Source organism: Nelumbo lutea, chromosome 2 (genome assembly GCF_056320005.1).
Source record: "Nelumbo lutea isolate HS-2025 chromosome 2, American lotus-T2T, whole genome shotgun sequence".
Taxonomy (NCBI): domain Eukaryota; kingdom Viridiplantae; phylum Streptophyta; class Magnoliopsida; order Proteales; family Nelumbonaceae; genus Nelumbo; species Nelumbo lutea.
Window position 1 is genome coordinate 58,767,525 of NC_142685.1, and position 20,123 is coordinate 58,787,647.

Genomic DNA, 20,123 nt, shown 5'->3' on the forward strand with positions numbered 1-20,123 from the left:
AATCGACAACCAGTAGGTGATTTCTACATTCAAGATGGGTTCCTTATGAAAGGGGAACAATTATGCATCCCTTGCACGTCCCTCCGCGAAAAGATTATCAGGGATCTGCATGGGGGTGGGCTAGCAGGACACCTTAGAAGGGACAAAACAATCGAAGCAGTGAAGGGGCATTACTACTGGCCGAAATTAAGGAGAGATGTGACCACTATTGTGAATAGATGTTATGTCTGTCAAACAGCTAAGGGACAGACCCAGATTACTGGCCTCTACATGCCTCTACTTGTTCCTACTACGATTTTGGAAGACTTGTCCATGGACTTCATGTTAGGCTTGCCAAAGACTCCAAGAAATATGGACTTCGTCTTTGTGGTGGTTGACCGGTTCTCCAAGATGGCATATTTCCTCCCATGCAAGAAGATCGCGGAAGCAACAACAACAGCTAAGCTATTTTTCAGAGAGATTGTCCGTTTACATGGGGTACCTAAGACTATCACATCGAACCGAGATACGAGGTTCTTGAGTCACTTCTGGATGACCCTGTGGAGATTATTTGACTCATCATTGAATTTCAGCAGTACAGCCCATCCACAAACAGATGGATAGATAGAAGTGGTAAATCGGACCTTAAGTAACTTGATCCGCAGTATCTGCAGGGAGAGACCGAAGCAGTGGGATTTTTCCATAGCACAAGCAGAGTTCGTTTACAATAATGCAGTCCACAGCTCTACAGGTAGATCTCCATTCTCCATTGTATACATCAAGGTTCCTAATCATGCGTTGGACTTAGTGAAACTACCCAGAGTACCCGGTCTCAGTACCTCTGCAGAACAGATCCAGTCCGTCCAAGAAGCCGTACAACAGAAACTAGAGCGAACCAACGCAAAGTACAAGATGGCAGCAGACAAGCATCGTTGGCACCAAGTGTTTGATGTCGGTGATGAAGTTATGGTGTTCTTGAGGAAGGAACGGATTCCCGTGGGAAAGTATAACAAGCTACAACCTCGGAAGTATGGTCCATACAAGATCATGAGAAAAATCAACGACAATGCTTATGTCATGGACTTACTAGATCACATGGGTATCTCTAAGACATTTAACGTTGCTGACATTCATCGCTACCTACCAGAGGCGACTCTTGCATATCCCTGTCACAGCTCGGGGTCGAGTTCTTTCCAAGTGGGGGAGAATGATGGAGGGCCAGCTCATCATCTAGGCGACAACTCATAAGATAAGAGGCACATGCGGGATAAGGATAATTCCAAGAAGATTCAAGATAATTCAAGGTAATACCAAGAAGATAGGATAACCCATGCGTGGATAGACCCAAGGAGATCGGACGGTGGAGATCGAGGCAACCCCAAAGAGGACGTCGATCCTAGCTAGAAGATTAGATGTTTAGATCACTTACAACTTTTCTTTCTTAGTTACTCTACAATTTCCCAGATGTATTATAAATACAGTTATTTCCAAGCTAATAGACACATTCAAGTTTTCGCCAACTTTTCTCTCTCTTCTAGAGATTCACGTATAGCTCTCATCAGCTTCACTACGAAGCCTTGTGTTCGCCTGGTGCTTGCATAGCCAGCCCGGTTTATTGCTTCTACGTTGCGTCACTTTGCCATCCCCAAGAGCCTCTGTGTGGGAATTCATCATTCAGAAAGTTCTTCCTTTTAAGATATTTTGCCTTGATAATTTGACACCATAGATTATGCTCTTCTGTATAAAGTCTCCAAGCCTGTTTAGCTAAAAGAGCTTTGTTGAAGTAATGAGGGTCTTTAAAACCCAACCCACCATCATTTTTGTTTTTGCTAATTGTTTCCTAGCTGACCCGACTGACCTAGTTGATTTTCTTTTTATCCTGAGAGCCCCACCAGAACTTTCTTTGGGCTTTTGCCATGTCATCAGAAACAATCTTAGGGATCAAAAAGCAAGACATGGTGTAGTTTGGGATGGCAGCTACTACTGATTTTAAAAGAACTTCCTTCATTTCAAAGGAGAAGTTCATGCCATTTGGAAGTTTTGGATTGGATTCTTCCTAGCAAATAATCAAACAACACTTTTTTTGGTCTGCCAATTTCTATAGGTAGGCCTAGATAGATGCCTAGGTGTTCCACCTTTTTAATATTTAGTCTTCTACTCATTATCTTTTGCAGTCTTGGGTGAAAATTTCTGTTAAAGAGAACATCAGATTTTGTGAAATTTACCTATTGATCAGAAGACCTTTCATACAACTGAATTGCCTCCACTAGATATTGACTTTCAGATGGTTTTTCCCTTGTGAAGAGGTAGCTATCATCTACAAAAAAGAGGTGGGATATTATTGGACAATTCTTGTTTAGTTTCACTCCCGATATTTTCTTCTAAATAACAAGGTGATGAAGGTATGCAGAGAGTGCTTCAGACACAAATAGAAACAAGTAGGGGGATAAAGGGTCTCCTTGCCTAATTCCCCTTTTTGGGTGTAAGGATTTCCTCGGAACTCCATTAACAAGAATCTGGTATGACACTGTTGATATGCATTCCATGATCCAATTTACCCATTTGTCCCCAAAACCAATCTTTTTTAACACCCTCTCTAAGAAACCCCACTCCACTCTATCATATGCCTTGCTCATATCTAGTTTAACCGCTATCTAGGCTTTTTTGCTTTGCATTTTTTCATATAGTCAATTATTTCATGGGCAATGAGTATGTTGTCATGAATTTGTCTGCCTGGAATGAAAGCACTCTGATTCTTATTGATAATTTTGTGCAGTAAAGGTTTAACTCTATTAACCAGGATCTTTGCTATGATTTTGTAACTGGTGTTGCAGAGATTGATTGGCCTGAAATGGTTTGCTTCAGTGGGCTGCTTGACTTTAGGGATTAAAGCTATGAAGGTCATATTTAATTCTTTATTTAGTTGGTTAGACCTAAAGAAATCTGAGATGGCCTTGCACAGCTCTAGACCTACAATTTCCCAATTTTTTTTGGAAAAAAATATTATGGAAACCATAAGGTCTCGGAGCTATAAAGGGAGCTATCTGAGACAAGGCTTCTTTAATTTCTTCCTCTTCCAGATCCCTTTCTAGCCACCTACTCTCTTCTTGAGAGATTTTCCTGTTTAGAACCTCTAGAATTTCATCTTGACTCGGAGTGCCTGAAGATGTGAAGATATTTTCAAAATGATTGATGTGGACCTCTTCTACTTGGTTTTCCCCTTCCACCCAAATTCCTAGTTCCTTTTCCAAACTTAGGATCATGTTTCTTCTTCTTCTTTTCATTGTTTGGGCATGGAAAAATTTTGTATTTTTGTCCCCATGTTGAAGCCAGTTCACTCTAGATTTTTGGGCCCACATTTGTTCCTCCCTAAAGAGCCAAATTTCCAAATTTGCTTCCAAGGTCTTTATTTTATCCTCATTTCTTTGACTCTCCCTATTTAGCTCAATCTCAAGAGATTTTTTAATCTTACCAATGTTATTCTACACATTCCCAAAGACCTCCCTGTTCCAAATCTTCAGCTTTTGTTGCAGGTTTTCTAAGTTCTTCTAAAGATTGCTCTGAGGTGACCTTGAGAGATTTTAGCTCCAATTGATTTGGATAGTTTCTTTGAAGTTGTCATGAGTGAGCCACATTTGCTCCATTCTGAAGGGCCTAATCCTATTCCTCATAGTCTCTTTAGTGTTAATTATAATCAGACAATGATAAGAACCTAGAGAGACAGTGACTTTGACTTGGGCTCCTTTGAAGATATTGCTCCACGCTTGATTACAGACTACTCTGTCAAGTTTAGCTTCTATATTCTCATCTTCCTCTCTCTTATTAGACCAGGTAAATTTGAGGTCATGACCTTGGATTTCAAAGAGGCCACACTTTCTAAGAAAATTTTTGTTCTGGGCTAAGGTGATGGATTTGCTAGGAATCCCTCCTTTCTTCTCTTCCTTATTGAAGATCATATTAAAATCCCCACAACACTGCCAAGGACCCTTTACAAGAGTGGCAAGGAAATTCCACTTTTTTTAAAAAAACTTTCCTTTATTGTTTCTATGGTTCCCTATAAATGAAAGTACAATACCAACTTGGACCTTTAACATTGATAAATTTGACATGGATAAAATTGTTGTATGCAAAAAGAACTTTGTTTTGTATATCCTTTTTCCAAAATAAAGCCAGACCCCCTTTCAACCCCTCGGAGTCACATCCCCAGCAGGACCGATTTTTGAGGAAATTTAGTTTTTTTTTTTTGCAATTCAGGAGGGATTGTTTAGTTTCCATCAAGAAAAAGATGTCTAAGTTGATTTTCTTTTTGGTCTCCTTTAAAGCCTAAATTATCAATGGAGACCCAATTCCCTAACAATTCCAGTTGATGATCCTCATTTGATTACTGGGGTCTGTTTCAGGACAGATCCCCCAACCCACTTATTTTTTTTACTGATGAAAGCAAAGTTATTATTTAATTGTAAGACAACTTGTTCTTTTTGCTTTGTCAATTTTTCCAAACCCATGGATAACTGATGAACCGAAGGCTATTTAAAGACCAATTTTTTCCTCCCTTTTTTCTTTTTTCCTAGTAACACATATTTCTTTTGGGTTTTTCCTTTATTCCCAATATTTCTATTTGTCTAAATTTTTTTGGCATTCTCTCTTTCCAAAATTGACATTTTCCTTTTTTTCCTCCGATAAAAATTTGGCAGAAAGCTTTTAAGAATGAGCATAATAGTAGAAGGCCATTATAAAAAGGAATTAACTCACGAGTTTCTGTAGAAATATTAGTAACTTAATTATGAAGGGTTTGTGATAAACTTACCTCTTCCTCTTGTCTTGTTCTGAGATATTGTCTAAAATTTTTTGGCATTCTCTCTTTCCAAAATTGACATTTTCCTTTTTTTCCTCCGATAAAAATTTGGCAGAAAGCTTTTAAGAATGAGCATAATAGTAGAAGGCCATTATAAAAAGGAATTAACTCACGAGTTTCTGTAGAAATATTGGTAACTTAATTATGAAGGGTTTGTGATAAACTTACCTCTTCCTCTTGTCTTGTTCTGAGATACTGATTTAGGGTTCTAGAGCACTGATCTTCTCTTGTTTCCATTCTCTGTGGGTTGCTATCAGTGAGTGGCTCCTCTCTCAAAGTTTGTTGGTCAGTTCCTGTCCTGCTTCCACCCCTATTGAGAATGCTATCCATGCTAATGTGTTCTTGGTGCAGGGTGAATTCTGGCAAAGAATTCATCACTTGTCGGATTTGGTATCAGGCTTCATTGCTTCGGTTTGGGCTAACTGCATGGGTTATTTTGACTTGCTTTTCTTGAACTCCAAGATCCGTTTTGTCTGATTGCTCCTTGGGTTGAAGTTCCCTGATGACAACACCCGAGTTTTTCCTTTTTTTCTCCACTACCAGTTGAAATGCCACATCCGCTTGCTCGCTGGCATATTTAATACCCTTTCCTTTCCTTGCTCGATTTACCTATCGAGTTAGAAAGTTATCCACATCAGCTTGAATTGAATTATGGATTTGATTACTGCTGAAGTCATTGGCGCCACACTCCCACTTGCCACCATCAGTCATTCGTTGGTCATTATCACCGTCTTCCTCATTGTCCTCCGCTGTCTCATGTCTTTTTCGGCGAAAGATCTCCGTTTGTCTTTCCTCGCTGGTGAGAGCGTCACATGGAAGGTTAAGTTCTTATTTGTTTCCACTTCAGTATGCTCTTGGAATAGTTTCCTTCTTACTAGCAAGTTTACATATTGGGAAGCCTGTCTTTCTATCATCCTCTCCGAGAAGCTAGATTGATTTTATAGTTGCAAGTTTGTTGCCTCCCTTTCTGCTACATTAATCACTGCTGGATGTCCGCGAATGTCGACTCTTCCTCCATGCTCACTATTCTTTTCACTGTTGATGATTTTGAAATTGTCTTGTTTTGGGCTCGCTCTTAGCCAGTCTCTGTAGCATGCTTCACTTCACTGTCTCTTGATTGAGTGTGCAGCCAATCTATCTGTGAGCTGCTCTACGTAATGGGCTTTTGAAATGTTAGGGCAGTTACTTTCCCTATGCCCTATTATCCCACATCTTTTGCAGAAAATGGGGAGTTTTTCATACTGAAAAGCATACCATTGGGCATTACCTTCTTCATCTCTTTCCCAGTTCCCTAGCGCTAGAGGTTTGGTTATATCAATTGCAACCTGATCTTAAACACCTTTTCCCATTTTTCCCATTGTGGGTTTTCTTCATCTGATTCAAACTCCCCATTTTCCTCTTGGATTGGTGCCCCTGCTATTCTCACCATTCTATCTCCCCATGACCAAAAACGTTTCTCCATTAGGGCATCCACTATTCTTATGAAAATCTTTAGTTCCATGAATGCCACAGATCTTGGTATGGTGTTTGGTTCCCATTTTTGTAGAATGAGGGGGTAGCCTTGAATCCACTATGGTTCCTACATTAAGAAAAGTTCCATGTCCACTTTCTTTTTAAAAGCAATCCAAAGGATTTCATCCTTTAGCCATTTTACCTCGTACTTGCAGTTTGGCCAAAAGTTTTTAACTTTTTGGAGGATGCCAAAAGCATTCATTCTTTTATCCACTATTACTTTGCCATACACCACCTTCTTGCATTTTTCTTCTAACTTTTTCTGCTTCTCTTTGATTTTCCTTTCTGTAAAAGGTTCCTATCTCTCTAAATCCATTTTTTCTGTTAGTTGTACTACAAACTAGTTCATTAGTTTTCCTAGTTGGGGTTCTTTGCTCGCTTTTACTTCTTCTTTCATGCTTCTTGAAGATCTTTGCTATAGATAATATTCAATGCATTCACATTTATTGTGATTGCATTAAGAGCTCTCTTTGTTGCGCACGCTTTTAAACCATTCCCTTGGCCAATTAACATTGTCTTCCTCACCTGATTAGAATACGGGTTAGTTTAAACCCAAATATGAATAAGAACATCTAAAGGAACCATTTTTGTAATCATTACTTGGTTGGTGTCATTTTTAAACCATTACCCTGACCATCCAATTTTATGTATTTTCCATCAATTTCTTGGTCCAAAAAAGTAACATTCTAAACTTTGTTTTCCATAAAAAAATATACTACATATAAAGTCTCAATAGGAGATTGAGATGGTAATGGAAATTTGTCCTTCAATATATTTATAAATTTCACTGGACCTATATATTGTTATAGCATATCTCAACAAGCTATAGCCATTGGTATTTCAAGCTTCTTCACACTTTCTTCATAATATCCTCCCACCAATTCAATATTCCACCTCAAATTCATTATGAAGTATCATCTCACAAAGAAAGAGATTCACTCCTTTGAAGAAATCCATCTCAAAGTAATCCCATATTGCCTTGCCATTTCACTCATTGATTAAATAATAGCTACCAAGACCATTGTGCTTAAAAGGATATCTAGCCAAGGTTCAAAGGATTGATACATATTGGTCTGTATCGGTCGATGCGTATTGTGCCAATGACTTTTCGATATGCCCTAACAGGGGTTGTATCAGGTCAGACCATGGTTCAGATGATGGTCGAGACTTAAACCGACCCCTTTGAACTGGTTTTGAAAAAAAATAAATAAAACATAAAAAAAGCATCGATACAGGCCGATACACCTCATATCTAGCTGTGTTGATACTTTGAACCTTGTATCTAGCTGCTTTGTCAATAGGCTTTACTTGTGCTTTCTTCTTTCTTCTATTTCATTAGTTGTAATTCTCAACAATATATATGTAAGAGCAAATCCTCCAATAATTGCTCCCAATGGACTTGAGTTGGCAAAATTGAAACCTCGACATTCACTAAGGCTATGTTTGGTTTGAAGGAAAAGGTAAGGAAAGGAAGGGAAAGGGATGGAAACCTATAGAAACCTAGTTCATGGTATGTGTTTTTTCACACACCAAGTTTTGCATTTGATAGAGAACCAAATATAGATAATTGCAACCAAGGAAAAAAATAGGAATACACATCTTAAGTGAAAGAATTAATAAATGATCTGAATGAAAGGTTGCAATTCTCCAAAGAATTGTATGATAAAATAAATAAAAAAGAGAATAAGTGAGAGAGGGGAAAGAGAATATATCATGGTGAAGCCAAACTTAATAGGACCCAAGGTGATGATGGGGACAAAAACACAAAATGCAAGGCATGGAGAAGATGACTTACATATTTAGTGGAGAGAAAGGACATCTTTATGATAAGAGATGGAAATCATATAGTTTCCTCTTTGGTATATAGGAAAGTGAATCATCTTTATGCAATATCCAAGAGATGCTCTGCTCTAGAAACCTGACCTATTTGAAATTTAATTCAAAGAAACATTGAGAACGGAGAAAGTTGTTGAATTGGTCCTCCTATTATGGGTTGCAAGTTTATTTCAAGAAAAAGTGGACTAAATGTCTATCTCCATTTGTTTTGAGAAATCAAAACCTTCATGGACCAAACATTTTCTACAACTGAAGTGTCAAGTAGATTGATCAATATCTTCTTCCTCTCCAAATATTTCTACATGCACTTATTGCTAGAGAGGCTTTGGAATAAGAAAAGGCATCTATGCTAGAACTTTCCTTTCCAAATATTGTTGCAAGTTGCAGCAACACCCAATTTACATAGATAGAGATTAATTAAGGTTATGTTTGGTTTGAAAGAAAATGTAGGGAAAGGTAGGGAAACCTTTACAAACCTTGTATTGGTTTTCCTGTCTTTCCCTTCCTTTCTCTACCTTCTCCTTCAAACCAAACATAGCCTAAATGAATGGTTGGAGTAAGTCTTTTTATTTAATGATATTATATAGTTGGAAAATCAATTATTAACAAAAAAAAAAAGAAAAACAAAAAACGTGGGAGGAAGAAGAGGTAGTTAAATGATAAAAGCAAAGTGGGAAGAACAACCCACAGTTAGAGAGTAAAGACTCATGTGATGTTTGGCATCAATGTTGGTTCTTCATTACAAAAATCAATGAATTTTGTTGTTTGGTATCATTTCTGCCACCTAAGCAGTTTTTGAGAAATCGACTTTGAGTCTCTTTGGTATTGATTCTTAAGGGCTAATAATTACTTTTGCATTAGAGTTATTATTCAGTGCCACATCAGATTCTATGTCATCCTCAAAAAATTGAAATTAGATGGAGATTAAGGAATCACTGAAAATGGTGATCCCTAAAAAGGGTCAATTTCAAGAATCGATTTTGCCTTCCTGAAAATCACTAGACCAAACAGAAATTTCAGTATCAATTCCTCTAGCAGTGACATGGCTTCAACATGGCAGTGATTTTTATTGGGAAATTGACATTGATGCCAAACATTTTCTCAATGGTTATGGGAGAGAGAGATAGAAGCTAATGAAAGGAAGAAGCAATACTTGATAAAAGAGAAAGGTGTGTGGTGGCCGAGTTCACACCTGTGCCCCACAATGAGGCACCCCACAACGTCCCACAGCACATCCTCACCGTGTATTGAGAACATCTCTTGATGATATACTAGAATAGATGATGTCATCATCGAGAAATGCTCTCAGTACATGGCAGGAATGTGTTGTGGGGCACATATTTGAACTCGTGGTGGCCATGGGAGAGAAAGGGAAAGGGAGGGAGATGTGAGGATTAAGACTTCCTATTGAAGTTGGTTATGGAAAAAAAACTTGTTGTAATTAGAGGCGTTTTTTTAGAATATATGCATAAAAACTAGGGGTGTCCATGAAAAACCAAAAAACTGAACCAAACCGCAAAATGCGGTTAATCGAACCATTCGATTTGGTTTCGGTTCGGAATTTTTGAAAAACCAAAGGATTGGTTTGATTTTCGGTTAACCTACAAAAAACCGACGGTTAACCGAACTGACCGGTATATATATTTATGTGTATATTTTATATATATTTTTTAATATATGTCACATATTTTCTATGTATTATATATAAATATATATTCATTATATATATAAAGATATACTTATGTTATATAAATGATCTATTTATAAATATATTATATATTTTAAAATATTTATAATATATTACATATCATTTATTATTTATAATATAATATTATACATATATTTATATAATATATATTATAAATGTAAAAAACCGAAAAACCAAAAAACCGAAGAACTGAACTAGTAAAAAACCGAAATCGACAGACTGGTTAACCGGTAGTATCGATTCGATTTCAATTTGGTGAAATGAAAAAACCGAAGGGCCATGGTTCGATTAACCGAACCGTGGATACTCCTAATAAAAACTACCTGATTTGAAGACTACTACTCTACACTACACTCTACCCTCCTTGAATTGTAGCCACACATCATATTGTATTGTGAGATGTGCGGCCACACTATATTGTAGGTAGAGAGAGGGCAAGAAATCCTGGTTCTTGGGATGTGGATTCTCCTTTCAAAATTGGAATAGCTAGTGAATGTGATAATAGGAGATTAGCAAACAATGTATGTGACAAAATCGGATTTAGTCAGTGCAAGACCCTGTTTGAACAACCTTTATAGCCTTGCATTATCTCCCCATGAAATAAAGTACATAAGTACAAAGATATTTCTAATGTAAGGCTGTAAAGGCTATTCCAAGGTCTTGCACTGATTGAAGCCGATCTTATATGTGGCATAACAAAAGGAGATAATTTAGGAGAAAAATCTTAGGAATATGAGAATTGGAGTAAGATGGATAGAGATATTTTAGGAGAGAAAGATTTTAGGAATGATTTTAGCAAGGATTCGTCTCAATAATGGAAAGTACAAACTTGACAAAGTAAACTTAACGCCATGAGACTATGTTATTTTCTAAGTGGTTCAGTGCCTAATTATGTGATTTAAAAAAAATAGAAAAATTCACAAAATTGAGAACATTGGAACATTTAAATGGGAGCAAAGGTGGTACATGGTCTGTTTGATGAGGGGTCCTCTCATTGCACCATGCCAAAGATGAGAAAATTGCTACAACACTCTGATTTGTGGGAATCCTATAAACTATATTAGGGTCCGATTAATTTGCAGTCAGAATTGGAATCGGAATGGTCTATTCCCATAGTCAGTTTGATTAAGACAGGAATGAAAATGGAAATTGGAATAAGCTGGAATGAGACTTCATTCCAAAGGGAGGGGCAGGGAATAGCCATTCCCTCAAATGGGGGAATGCCATTCCAGCAGGAATGGGAATGTGCCAATTCCACTCAACCAAACAGTTGGAATCGAAATAGCCCATTCGATTCTGATTCTAGACCCCTATTCCTGTGAAACAAACGGTGCCTTAATTTTGTGATTAAAAGAAAACAAATACCAGAAAATAGCATTTTTTTTCAAAACCATTCATTTCCCTACATTTCAAGTGCAACCAAACAGAACCTTTAATTAGTAAAAAAAATTATAATGGGGAAACTTCATTATAGGCTAAGGGGCTCTTAAAGTAATCTCGGCCTTCTGACCTGACACCTTCTCCCAAATTTAGAGGATTGATGTCCTAGATTAAAAGGGTGGTGGAGTGGAAACAGGAAGCCCATTAAACCCACGATACCTGGACCAATTAATAGGATTTGGGTCCAATATCTATGGGCCCAATGATATTGGGATAATGGGATCCAATTTGTGCCTGTAGATAACCAGTTGGCAGATAACCAGTTTGAAAACATACTAAGTATATAAATATTGTTGAAATTTATAGAACGGACTTTCTTTGTTCAATTACTTGTTAATTCACTTGTTCCAAGGTTTAATGTATTGATACTTATAGCATCAAGGTTTTTAAAACTGGCTCGGACAGGGAATCGTTCTGAGTCTGGTTTTTAAGTTGAATGGTCCTACCATCTAGTCCAAATGAACGGCCCGCTCTGACAAAAAAGTAAAAAAATTTAAAAATATTAAAAATCCCAAAAAACCGCCAAAACCCATTCCCAAGTTGAATGATTTGACAGTTGGAATATACTGATCAAATCAACGATTTTTTGCCAAATACTGGTTTTGGGGTAAAACGGAACCAATCAGACCCGGTTTTTCTAGTCTGACCGTCCGGTATGTATAGCATTATATAGTGCATACCATATTGGTATCAAAGGTCACCGATACTCAAGATAAAGATACAGAGAGTTGGGGGATATTTACAGCTTCAACTGCTAATAGTCGTCCTAATAAATCCATCTATAAATATCAAATTATAAAAAAAAAGTATCGACCATTCAAAGTGCACGATATGCATTGTTTCTGTTTTTTGTATACTGTGTTGATGATATTTTAGACCTTGTGTCCCACATGATGTATAGAGGATTTGGACGACCATTACATGGGTTTGACCTAAATCTCCCCATAGGTGATAAATCCGGTTTCATACAATTTCACCAATATAATTTGTGAATTATTTCTAAAATCCATGAAGGCGCTATGCACATGTACAAGGAAATATTAACCATGTATGATATTATAGTATTTGGATTTAACTTTATCTTTATATATGGAGCTAATTTTAGGGAGAGTCAAATTCTTTGACAAGTAGATGCAATTTTTTCCACTTTAATTAATTACAGTAGCAATACCTACCTATAGACAATATTACCTATAAACAAATTTTCATCAACATACATGCAGATTTACCAATAGACAATTTTCTTATATCTTTGATCTTTGATTTATTCGTTTCCAAATTAAGCATCATGAGTAGTTTTGGGAATACTTTGGAGTATCATAATCAATGAAGATTTGATTAGAGTTGGTTATATAGTTATAGTTTTCATACTGCAGCTAATCTAATCATCTATTATTCTTAACATGTACAGGAGCAAACATGAATTAATTAATGGAAATTAACCTATACTTCCTATATTCTACAGTTTTACTTATTTATCTTCTCATATGAGCCTTAACTTTTGAAATATTTTCTCAAATTTTCTATCAAAATGGTAATTAATGCACAATGGGATTTGTTAAGTTATTCTCTAGTGTTGATATAATGTGAGGGGGTGGATAAGGGGTGTTCTTGTAGCTTGAAACTGAAACCATCTTGGCTCTTGCATGTCCTATTGAGGCTAAAGCATGCATTATTTGCTTTTCAAGAAGGGATTTTTCTCCCCAAACAGCTGCAGCTGATGAATTCTGTGTTTGTTTTTGTTTTTAAGGAGACTATAATTCCTTGGATATGATCCATTCCTGTTGGAGAATTCTATTTCCTTTCCTTGGCGAGTTCGTATATGATTTTTGCTGATGCAGTGGTATGATCAACAGGGACCATATAAGGTGCCTCACACCCATTCTGATAAATTCTCCCCTGGTCTTAATTAGCTCTACTTTTACATGAAAATTCTCTGTTGAGCTTGGTTGAATGGGATGTGCTTAAGGGCTATTTTCAAGAAAGAAGGAAGAAACCATGCATCTTATCAAAGATATTAATTTGGAGTCTGTTGGGAGACAAGAAGTGGAATCCCCCACCAAAACAATTTATATTATTAGAGGTAGATTTATTCGAACTAGGGGCCGAGGCCGAATCCCCACCAGAAATGTACAAACCAGTGGGTAGATTCAACTTGTAGCGCTTATCCTACCTGTTTTGAGCATGTACTATTGTATGGAGAGAGAGAGAGAGAGAGGTGCAACTAATTACATTGTATTTGAGAATAAGAACAAGAGAGTGATTACTGCACCATGCATGTAGACAGTCTAACAAGAAACGATCTAGCTACTTACTAGTTGGATTATGGATGGATCATTATTTTGTTGGCCTCACAAAGAAAGGAAATCAATATTGTGTCTGAAATTACTCAAACAGTTTTTAACAGTCGAATTCAATGTTAGATTGATGGTCACACTGACATGGCGTGCACCCAATAATATGTACAGAGACATTTTGGGCCACATCAACATGCATGCACATGCACTCTCTGTACCAAGAATTGTTGCTTCATACATATTAGGTGGATACATATGATTTTGTAGAGATGAGTTAGCCCCGGTGAATTAATGCATGGTTCTCTCTATAATTCCTCTGTACTCTCTCTCTCTGTGCCTCCATGATTTCGTGGGTTTAATGGAATGTTTAAGATGACTCAGTTAATGAGTGTTGATGTCCATTTTCTACTTCTTGCCGGAGGTACCCACTGATTTGGTTGAATTCCTTGCACTAATGAGGGATTCTAGAGCTCACCTCACCCTGGGCCTGGCTGCTAAGAGCATCAGAGCAGATCCTTCCTGAGGCAGCAGACTACCAGACAACACCTAGGCTGACAGCGACTGGAACCTGGCTAGCTGATCCATCATTCAGTGGTTCATATCAAACAAGCCTCCTGTGCCCAACCCACTGCTTTTGTGACTACAGTCCTCTACCACTTTGCAGGCTATTTGTTCCCCAATAATTTGTCCAAAAAAACTTTTCTTTTTTGTCTTTCCATTAAGCTACTTGTCCAAAAGCATTGAATTGGTCACCACCAGAGAGAATCAATTTTCTGTCATGAGAAATCTCCTTCAGTGTACCGATTCAATAGAAAGAGAGGTCAAGGGGGTAGGGGCCTGGGGGTTGCTACACTCTCTTTCATTTATTCCATGTGTATGGTCGTCCATTTAGAAGACCAAAGTTGCACCTTAACCCTTAAAAATGTCCCTCAGAGTGTGACCTGAGATTCTAGTGTATAGACAAAACATGCCTAAACAACCAATCAAATATGACCATATGAGAAGCCATCAAATAAAATTTGTGGTTCAAATAATCAGAATAAATTGCCAAAAAAAAAAGAGAATAAGTTTTACCCTACATTATCTCAGCATCTGGTCCCAATTGTCAGACCTTCAATACATTAAGGCTATGTTTGGTTTGAAGGAAAAGGTAAGGAAATCTTTACAAATCTTGTATATATAAGTTTCCCTACTTTTTCCTTCAAACCAAACACAGCCTAATTTATGGATTTTTCCAAAGTTCTCCGCCTTAATTGCCATCTGGAAATCATGTTCTGAATTTTTATATATGCTCACGCTTCCTAATTCAAAGAAAACTATGATGAATTGTTTGTGTCAATTTGACTATTAGCCACCTACTTTACAAGACAATATGACATAGAGCCTGATAATGAAATAACATGGTGTCCTTTGTTCTATCTTTTTCATTTGTTATAGAAAGTATGTGTTTTCCGGCCCCCCCCCCCTTCACCTTTGTTTCTTTAATATTTTTCTTCATTAATTCTTTATGTAAATGTGTATGTATGTATTTTTGTGTGTACCCTCATTGGAGGAAAGTTTCTATCCACGAGATGTGAAGTTGCGGGCATTAGTTCAAGAGATTGATACAAAGAGATGCCAACAAGGCCAATTAAAGTGCAAAGACAAATCTCAAGAAGAACAAAATAAAAAGATGGAAAGAGCTTCTACAACCTGCAATCAAAGCAAGGTGACTTAAAATCACCAACAAAAGTAGATAAATACATCTCCAAACCACTATAACTGGCGAGCATAACTGAACTAAAGCTACCTTCCAAAACGATGGGAACGGCAATGCACGTGGCAACTTCCATCGGTGGTTAATGCAGAAAGGATTCTAGAGAAGAAACTCCCAGTCAAAACGTCCGTAGAAAGATCGAACAGACTGACAGATGGGAACCTGGGAGAACAGAAGGGAATAGGGGAGAACTAAAAGGAGAACAAACGAAAAACAAAACGAATAGAGGGCAAACGAACAACCAAAGGGCAAACGAAACAAACAAAGGGCAAACGAACAGAACAAAGAGAGAAACAGAAAAAAATTAGGGGGGGAGGGGTGACTCCCTACGAGGAATCACCCCTAGCAACCTCCTGTCTGGTGAGCGACGATCAGAGAGCAGCGGTTTCGCAGTGGTTTCACGCAGAATGTTCCACATAACAGTTTAAACATCTATTTTCATCACAAAAAAGAAAAAGATTAGACATATTGGGGATCGTAGAATTGAAACTGTTACAACGCGGTTGATAAAAGCAATTGCTTTACTTGCATGATCAACCCTAGAACTCAGGAAATTTCTTTTAGTTCTGTGTTTGTTTGGTTGGAGTACAAATTTCATTTGCACCGGTGTAAATGCATGAGAGTGCGAAAAGACGATACTAGTGTAAATTCTGGTTTACTTTTATAATTTATATTGCACTTTATTTTATTTGTTTGTGAGAAGTAAAATAGAGTGACCTCCACTTTAAATAAAAGAGAATGGAGGTAGGAGGGGAGTTATATATCTTCCTAGGAATAAGATAGGATGCAAGATGATGCAATCCCTAAAAGAATTGAAGAGAAAGGTGTATTAATTTTACATCAGTTTTTGGGATACAATATTTGCACTGCCAGTGGAGTGCAAAAGAATATATATATTTGTATATATATATATATATATATATATATATACAAATTTTGTATCAGGCAAGAATGCAAATCATAATTACAAATAAGCAAAACTGAACGATGGGGTGATCCTCCATATTAATTTCCCATTAGCGTGAAGGAGATAATATGATAAATATTTCCTTCCTCCAAAATTAATTGGTGATTATTTTGTTGTAATTTGACTTTAAAATCTAAATGCTTTGAATTTCACATGAGCATTCAGCATTAATAGTCAAATTAAATCCCTGTTTGCTGAGATTATATTTTGGTGCCTTGAGGTCAATGGTGTTGAATATTGATCCAGAATTGACTATATATGTAAGAAACCTGCTATGTGCTTTGCTTGGTTGGGACAAAATTAAAAAAGATATTTTCTACCATCTTATTGAATATTACTACATCATCATCAATATATAGAACTTAAATTCAAATAAAAAAGAAAATCAACATAAAGTACTGAAAAACTTTAGACCTTGTATATATAATTAAATATCCACCCTCTTGGTCAATGCATATGGATCAATAGGAGTCAAGTGTCGGCCATTGGGCTGTGGAGATAACAATTCTGATCAACCTTTTGAAAGTACATCTGAATTGTTATTTGTAGGATATATCTTATACTTAATTCCTCTCATTACCAGAACATCAAGCTCAACTCAACTAAGGACGGCCATGGTTGTAGGTTGTAGCTAGCTGCTAGTGTTGAGACAAACTGATTAGTTAGCAGATAATCACGAATCTTTGCAGTATTGATACAAGTGTTAAGAAGGAAAACAAGATTTGAAGAAGAAAATAATAATAGCTGTCATCATCCATTAATTGCTCTGACTCTTTCTTTCTCTTATTAGATTTATCTGGACTTTCTCCACCTTTCAATGAACCATTTGCTACTGCTGGTTGTTTGGTTGTACAAAAGTCAAGCTACGTCGGCCTTTTCTTTTGGGTTGCCATTTCTCAAACTGAAGTCAACTTCCTGGATTCTAGGAAATTCTTCCTCTTTGTCTCACAAGATGATACGTACTCAAGAAAGGAAGAAAAGTCAGTATCCTTGTAACGCCTCGGATTAGCCTCATCGACCAGCTTGGATGATGGCCGAACCACTCTGTCGAAGCCAAAGCTGTGCAAAGAAGCAACCGACATGCGAGACTTAGAAGAGTTCACAAGAACTCTATGCAACACACTCTTGTATCTGCCATTGCTGAATATCTGGAACCCAATTAACCAGACAATTACAGGCACCAGAGTTAGAAAAGAAGATGGTGAATTAAAAAGTTCAATCCCTGAAAAACTATGAAATCGAATACTATTAATTATTAATGGACCAACCTCGAGATGGTCTCCGACGTTGACAACGAAAGAGTTGAAGAGTGGCTCAACAGTCACCCATTTTCCTTGGGACTGTATCTGAAGGCCCTCGACCTCATCCTGGAGGAGAAGTGTTAAGAAGCCATAGTCAGAATGCGGTGGCATGCCGAGCGTTAGATCCGGTTGGGGGCACGATGGGTAGCAGTTGACAACCACGAGATGGCTCCCATCTTGGAATTCCTTCCAGACATTGTCTTCGTCTTCTTTCATGGTGGTTCCCACCAGTCCTAAACTCTCTAGGACGGCTTCCAAAAGCTTGATATACAAGAATTTGGCTTGTTGGGAGTATGTAACTGCTGCTTCCCTGTTCATATTTATTTTATTATTACTACTGTTAGCATTTACACAAACAATTTCTTATTCAATTCAGTAGGTAACCATGGACTCTGAACTCCAATTAAAAATTCAAAAATTCACACAAGAGAGAGAGCATCTAAGCTGTCTTCTCATCACCTTAAATCAGCAGGAGAAGTAGGCCAATAAGGAAGAACATCAGAGAGAGGATTGCAGACAAGCTTCAAAAAGTCTCGCCAGCAAAACACACCATCGTTCTTCTGATTAAAGCTGGTTCCATATCGAACAGGTGCACGCATGTCGGCAGACATGTATTTGGCTCTATCCTCGAAGGGGAGATCAAAGAACCTTTTGCACGCATCGATCATCTTCTGTATAACATCCATGGGAATGCCATGGTTTGTCACCTGCAATTGATCTACCATGATGAGCTTCCTGTCTCTGAATGACCAACTTAGTAGTTCACAGCAACTAAATCATTTAAACTGACTGAAATTTAAAGCTGATTGTCCACCTGAAAGAACCCATATTCTTCACAGGCTTTCGCCAGGTTCTTTAGAACTTGGGACCTCTCAGGACCTTGCAATTGAGCGAAATCGATAATGGGCAGCTTGAGATTGAGGTCATGAAGGTTCTGTCGCTCATTCAGATTGGGCCGGTCTGAAACAGGCAGAATATATTTTCTGGGAACGCTTGTGATCCCGTTCTCACATAGATGCCTGACTCCTTTCTGGTATCGAGTATTATCGATTGATGGATCATCTTCCCTTCGACTCATTACAGGTGACATGAATACAAATTATAACCTTCTACCTGTCAAATGTTTACAGAGAGATTCATTTCAACAAAACAAATCAGGAAACCAGAAATGCAATAATATAACATGGGGATGGAGATTTGGACTAACAACTATAATTACCTTAAGCCTCAGAGAGAGAGAGAGAGAGGGAGAAAGAGAGAGAGATGTATGAGTGATTTGAGAAAAGCGGTATATTTATAGGAGAAGATGAATGTTGTACAGTGGAAGGTATTCTGAAATCCGTCATCAGCTTTAGGAATCCAGAGGACCGATTCCAGATAATGAAACCGTTGACTAAGTTTGGTCAGAACAAGAGGTGGTGGGGGCAAACAGAGGGAAGCTTGCCACCACCCCATAACTAAAATTTTTCAACTGTAAGTTTTGTCTTCTCTTCTTTTCTCTCCTTCCTCTCGCTTGTATGGCTGAAAATCTCTCTCTCTCTCTCTGAATGGGCCGATCGAGTAGCAGGTTATGTAGCTGATGATCGCCTTTGATCGCCTTACTGTTAACCTCATGTTTCAATTAAAGTGGGGTTTAATTTCTTTCTTTTCTGGTATATTGATGGAATTGGAAACACACGACGTAGTCACTACTCCAACCTGCTTTTCTTTTTGTCTCAAGCGATAACAGATTTACATGTGGGAATTATTCTAGATTAGCCATCGGATTGGACTTCAAATATTACCGTCTACCATATGTATGTTAGTCTTTAGGTATGATTCTAGCAGTCTAGAGCTACTTGTTTTGCCACCTTTTCTCTGAATTAGTATTAGCCAATGTTTTCGAACCGTCGTTGATCCGAATTGTCGGACCGTTTGGATTGAAAATCATTTAGGCAACCAGTTTTGTTTTACCCTAAATTCAGTTTTTGTTAAAAAAACTGTTGAATTATTCAACGAACCATTGATCCAGACGGTTTGACTGTTAAATCGTTCGATCCGAAGAACGGTTTGCGGTTTATTACTTCTATTAAAACAAGAATGAAAAGAGAAGAATATCTCTCAATTTGAGATCTAATAGAGAGAGATCAGTTGAGGGATGTGTGAGACAATGAGAGAGATCTCAAAGAGCAGTCTAGACTCTAGACTACAGATCTGCGAGAGAGATAGAGTGAGATCTGAGATTGACAAATCTCAGATCTATTTTCATCACCAATTCGCCATCATTGCCGCTGCTGTTGCCGTTGCCGTTGTACTTTGCCATTGCTGTTGCCGTTGCCATAACTGTTGCCACTGTAAGTCGCTGTCGTCGTCGCTGTTTCAGCCTGCAAGTGACCTCCTCCTCCTCTTTCTTCTTCTTCTAAATTCTTTTAACCGTTGACAACTTCTCAAATCTCTCTCATTCTCAAATAGTCAAACCTTATTTTTCTTATA

At 37.6% G+C, this 20,123-nt stretch overlaps 1 protein-coding gene across 1 annotated transcript; it reads right to left on the minus strand.

Annotated features, from left to right (window-relative positions):
• Positions 1 to 16,746: 16,746 nt before the first annotated feature.
• LOC148870980 (putative 2-oxoglutarate-dependent dioxygenase SLC1) lies at positions 16,747 to 18,771 on the minus strand. Its single transcript, XM_088973233.1, has 4 exons — positions 18,466 to 18,771; positions 18,111 to 18,358; positions 17,619 to 17,961; positions 16,747 to 17,498 (listed from the first exon to the last, which is right to left on the minus strand). Exons 1-4 carry the CDS (start codon positions 18,739 to 18,741, stop codon positions 17,247 to 17,249), a joined length of 1,119 nt encoding a protein of 372 aa, XP_088829359.1. The 5' UTR covers positions 18,742 to 18,771; the 3' UTR covers positions 16,747 to 17,246.
• Between the last annotated feature and the right edge of the window lie 1,352 nt (positions 18,772 to 20,123).

Excerpts from the sequence above, each read along its gene's own strand:
- LOC148870980 (XM_088973233.1), bottom strand. The coding sequence starts at position 18,741 with ATGTCACCTGTAATGAGTCGAAGGGAAGATGATCCATCAATCGATAAT. Across the intron at positions 17,962-18,110 it reads ACTTCTCCTGCTGATTTAAG|GGAAGCAGCAGTTACATACT; the intron begins GTGATGAGAAGA and ends AAATATGAACAG. Across the intron at positions 17,499-17,618 it reads ACGTCGGAGACCATCTCGAG|ATATTCAGCAATGGCAGATA; the intron begins GTTGGTCCATTA and ends ATTGGGTTCCAG.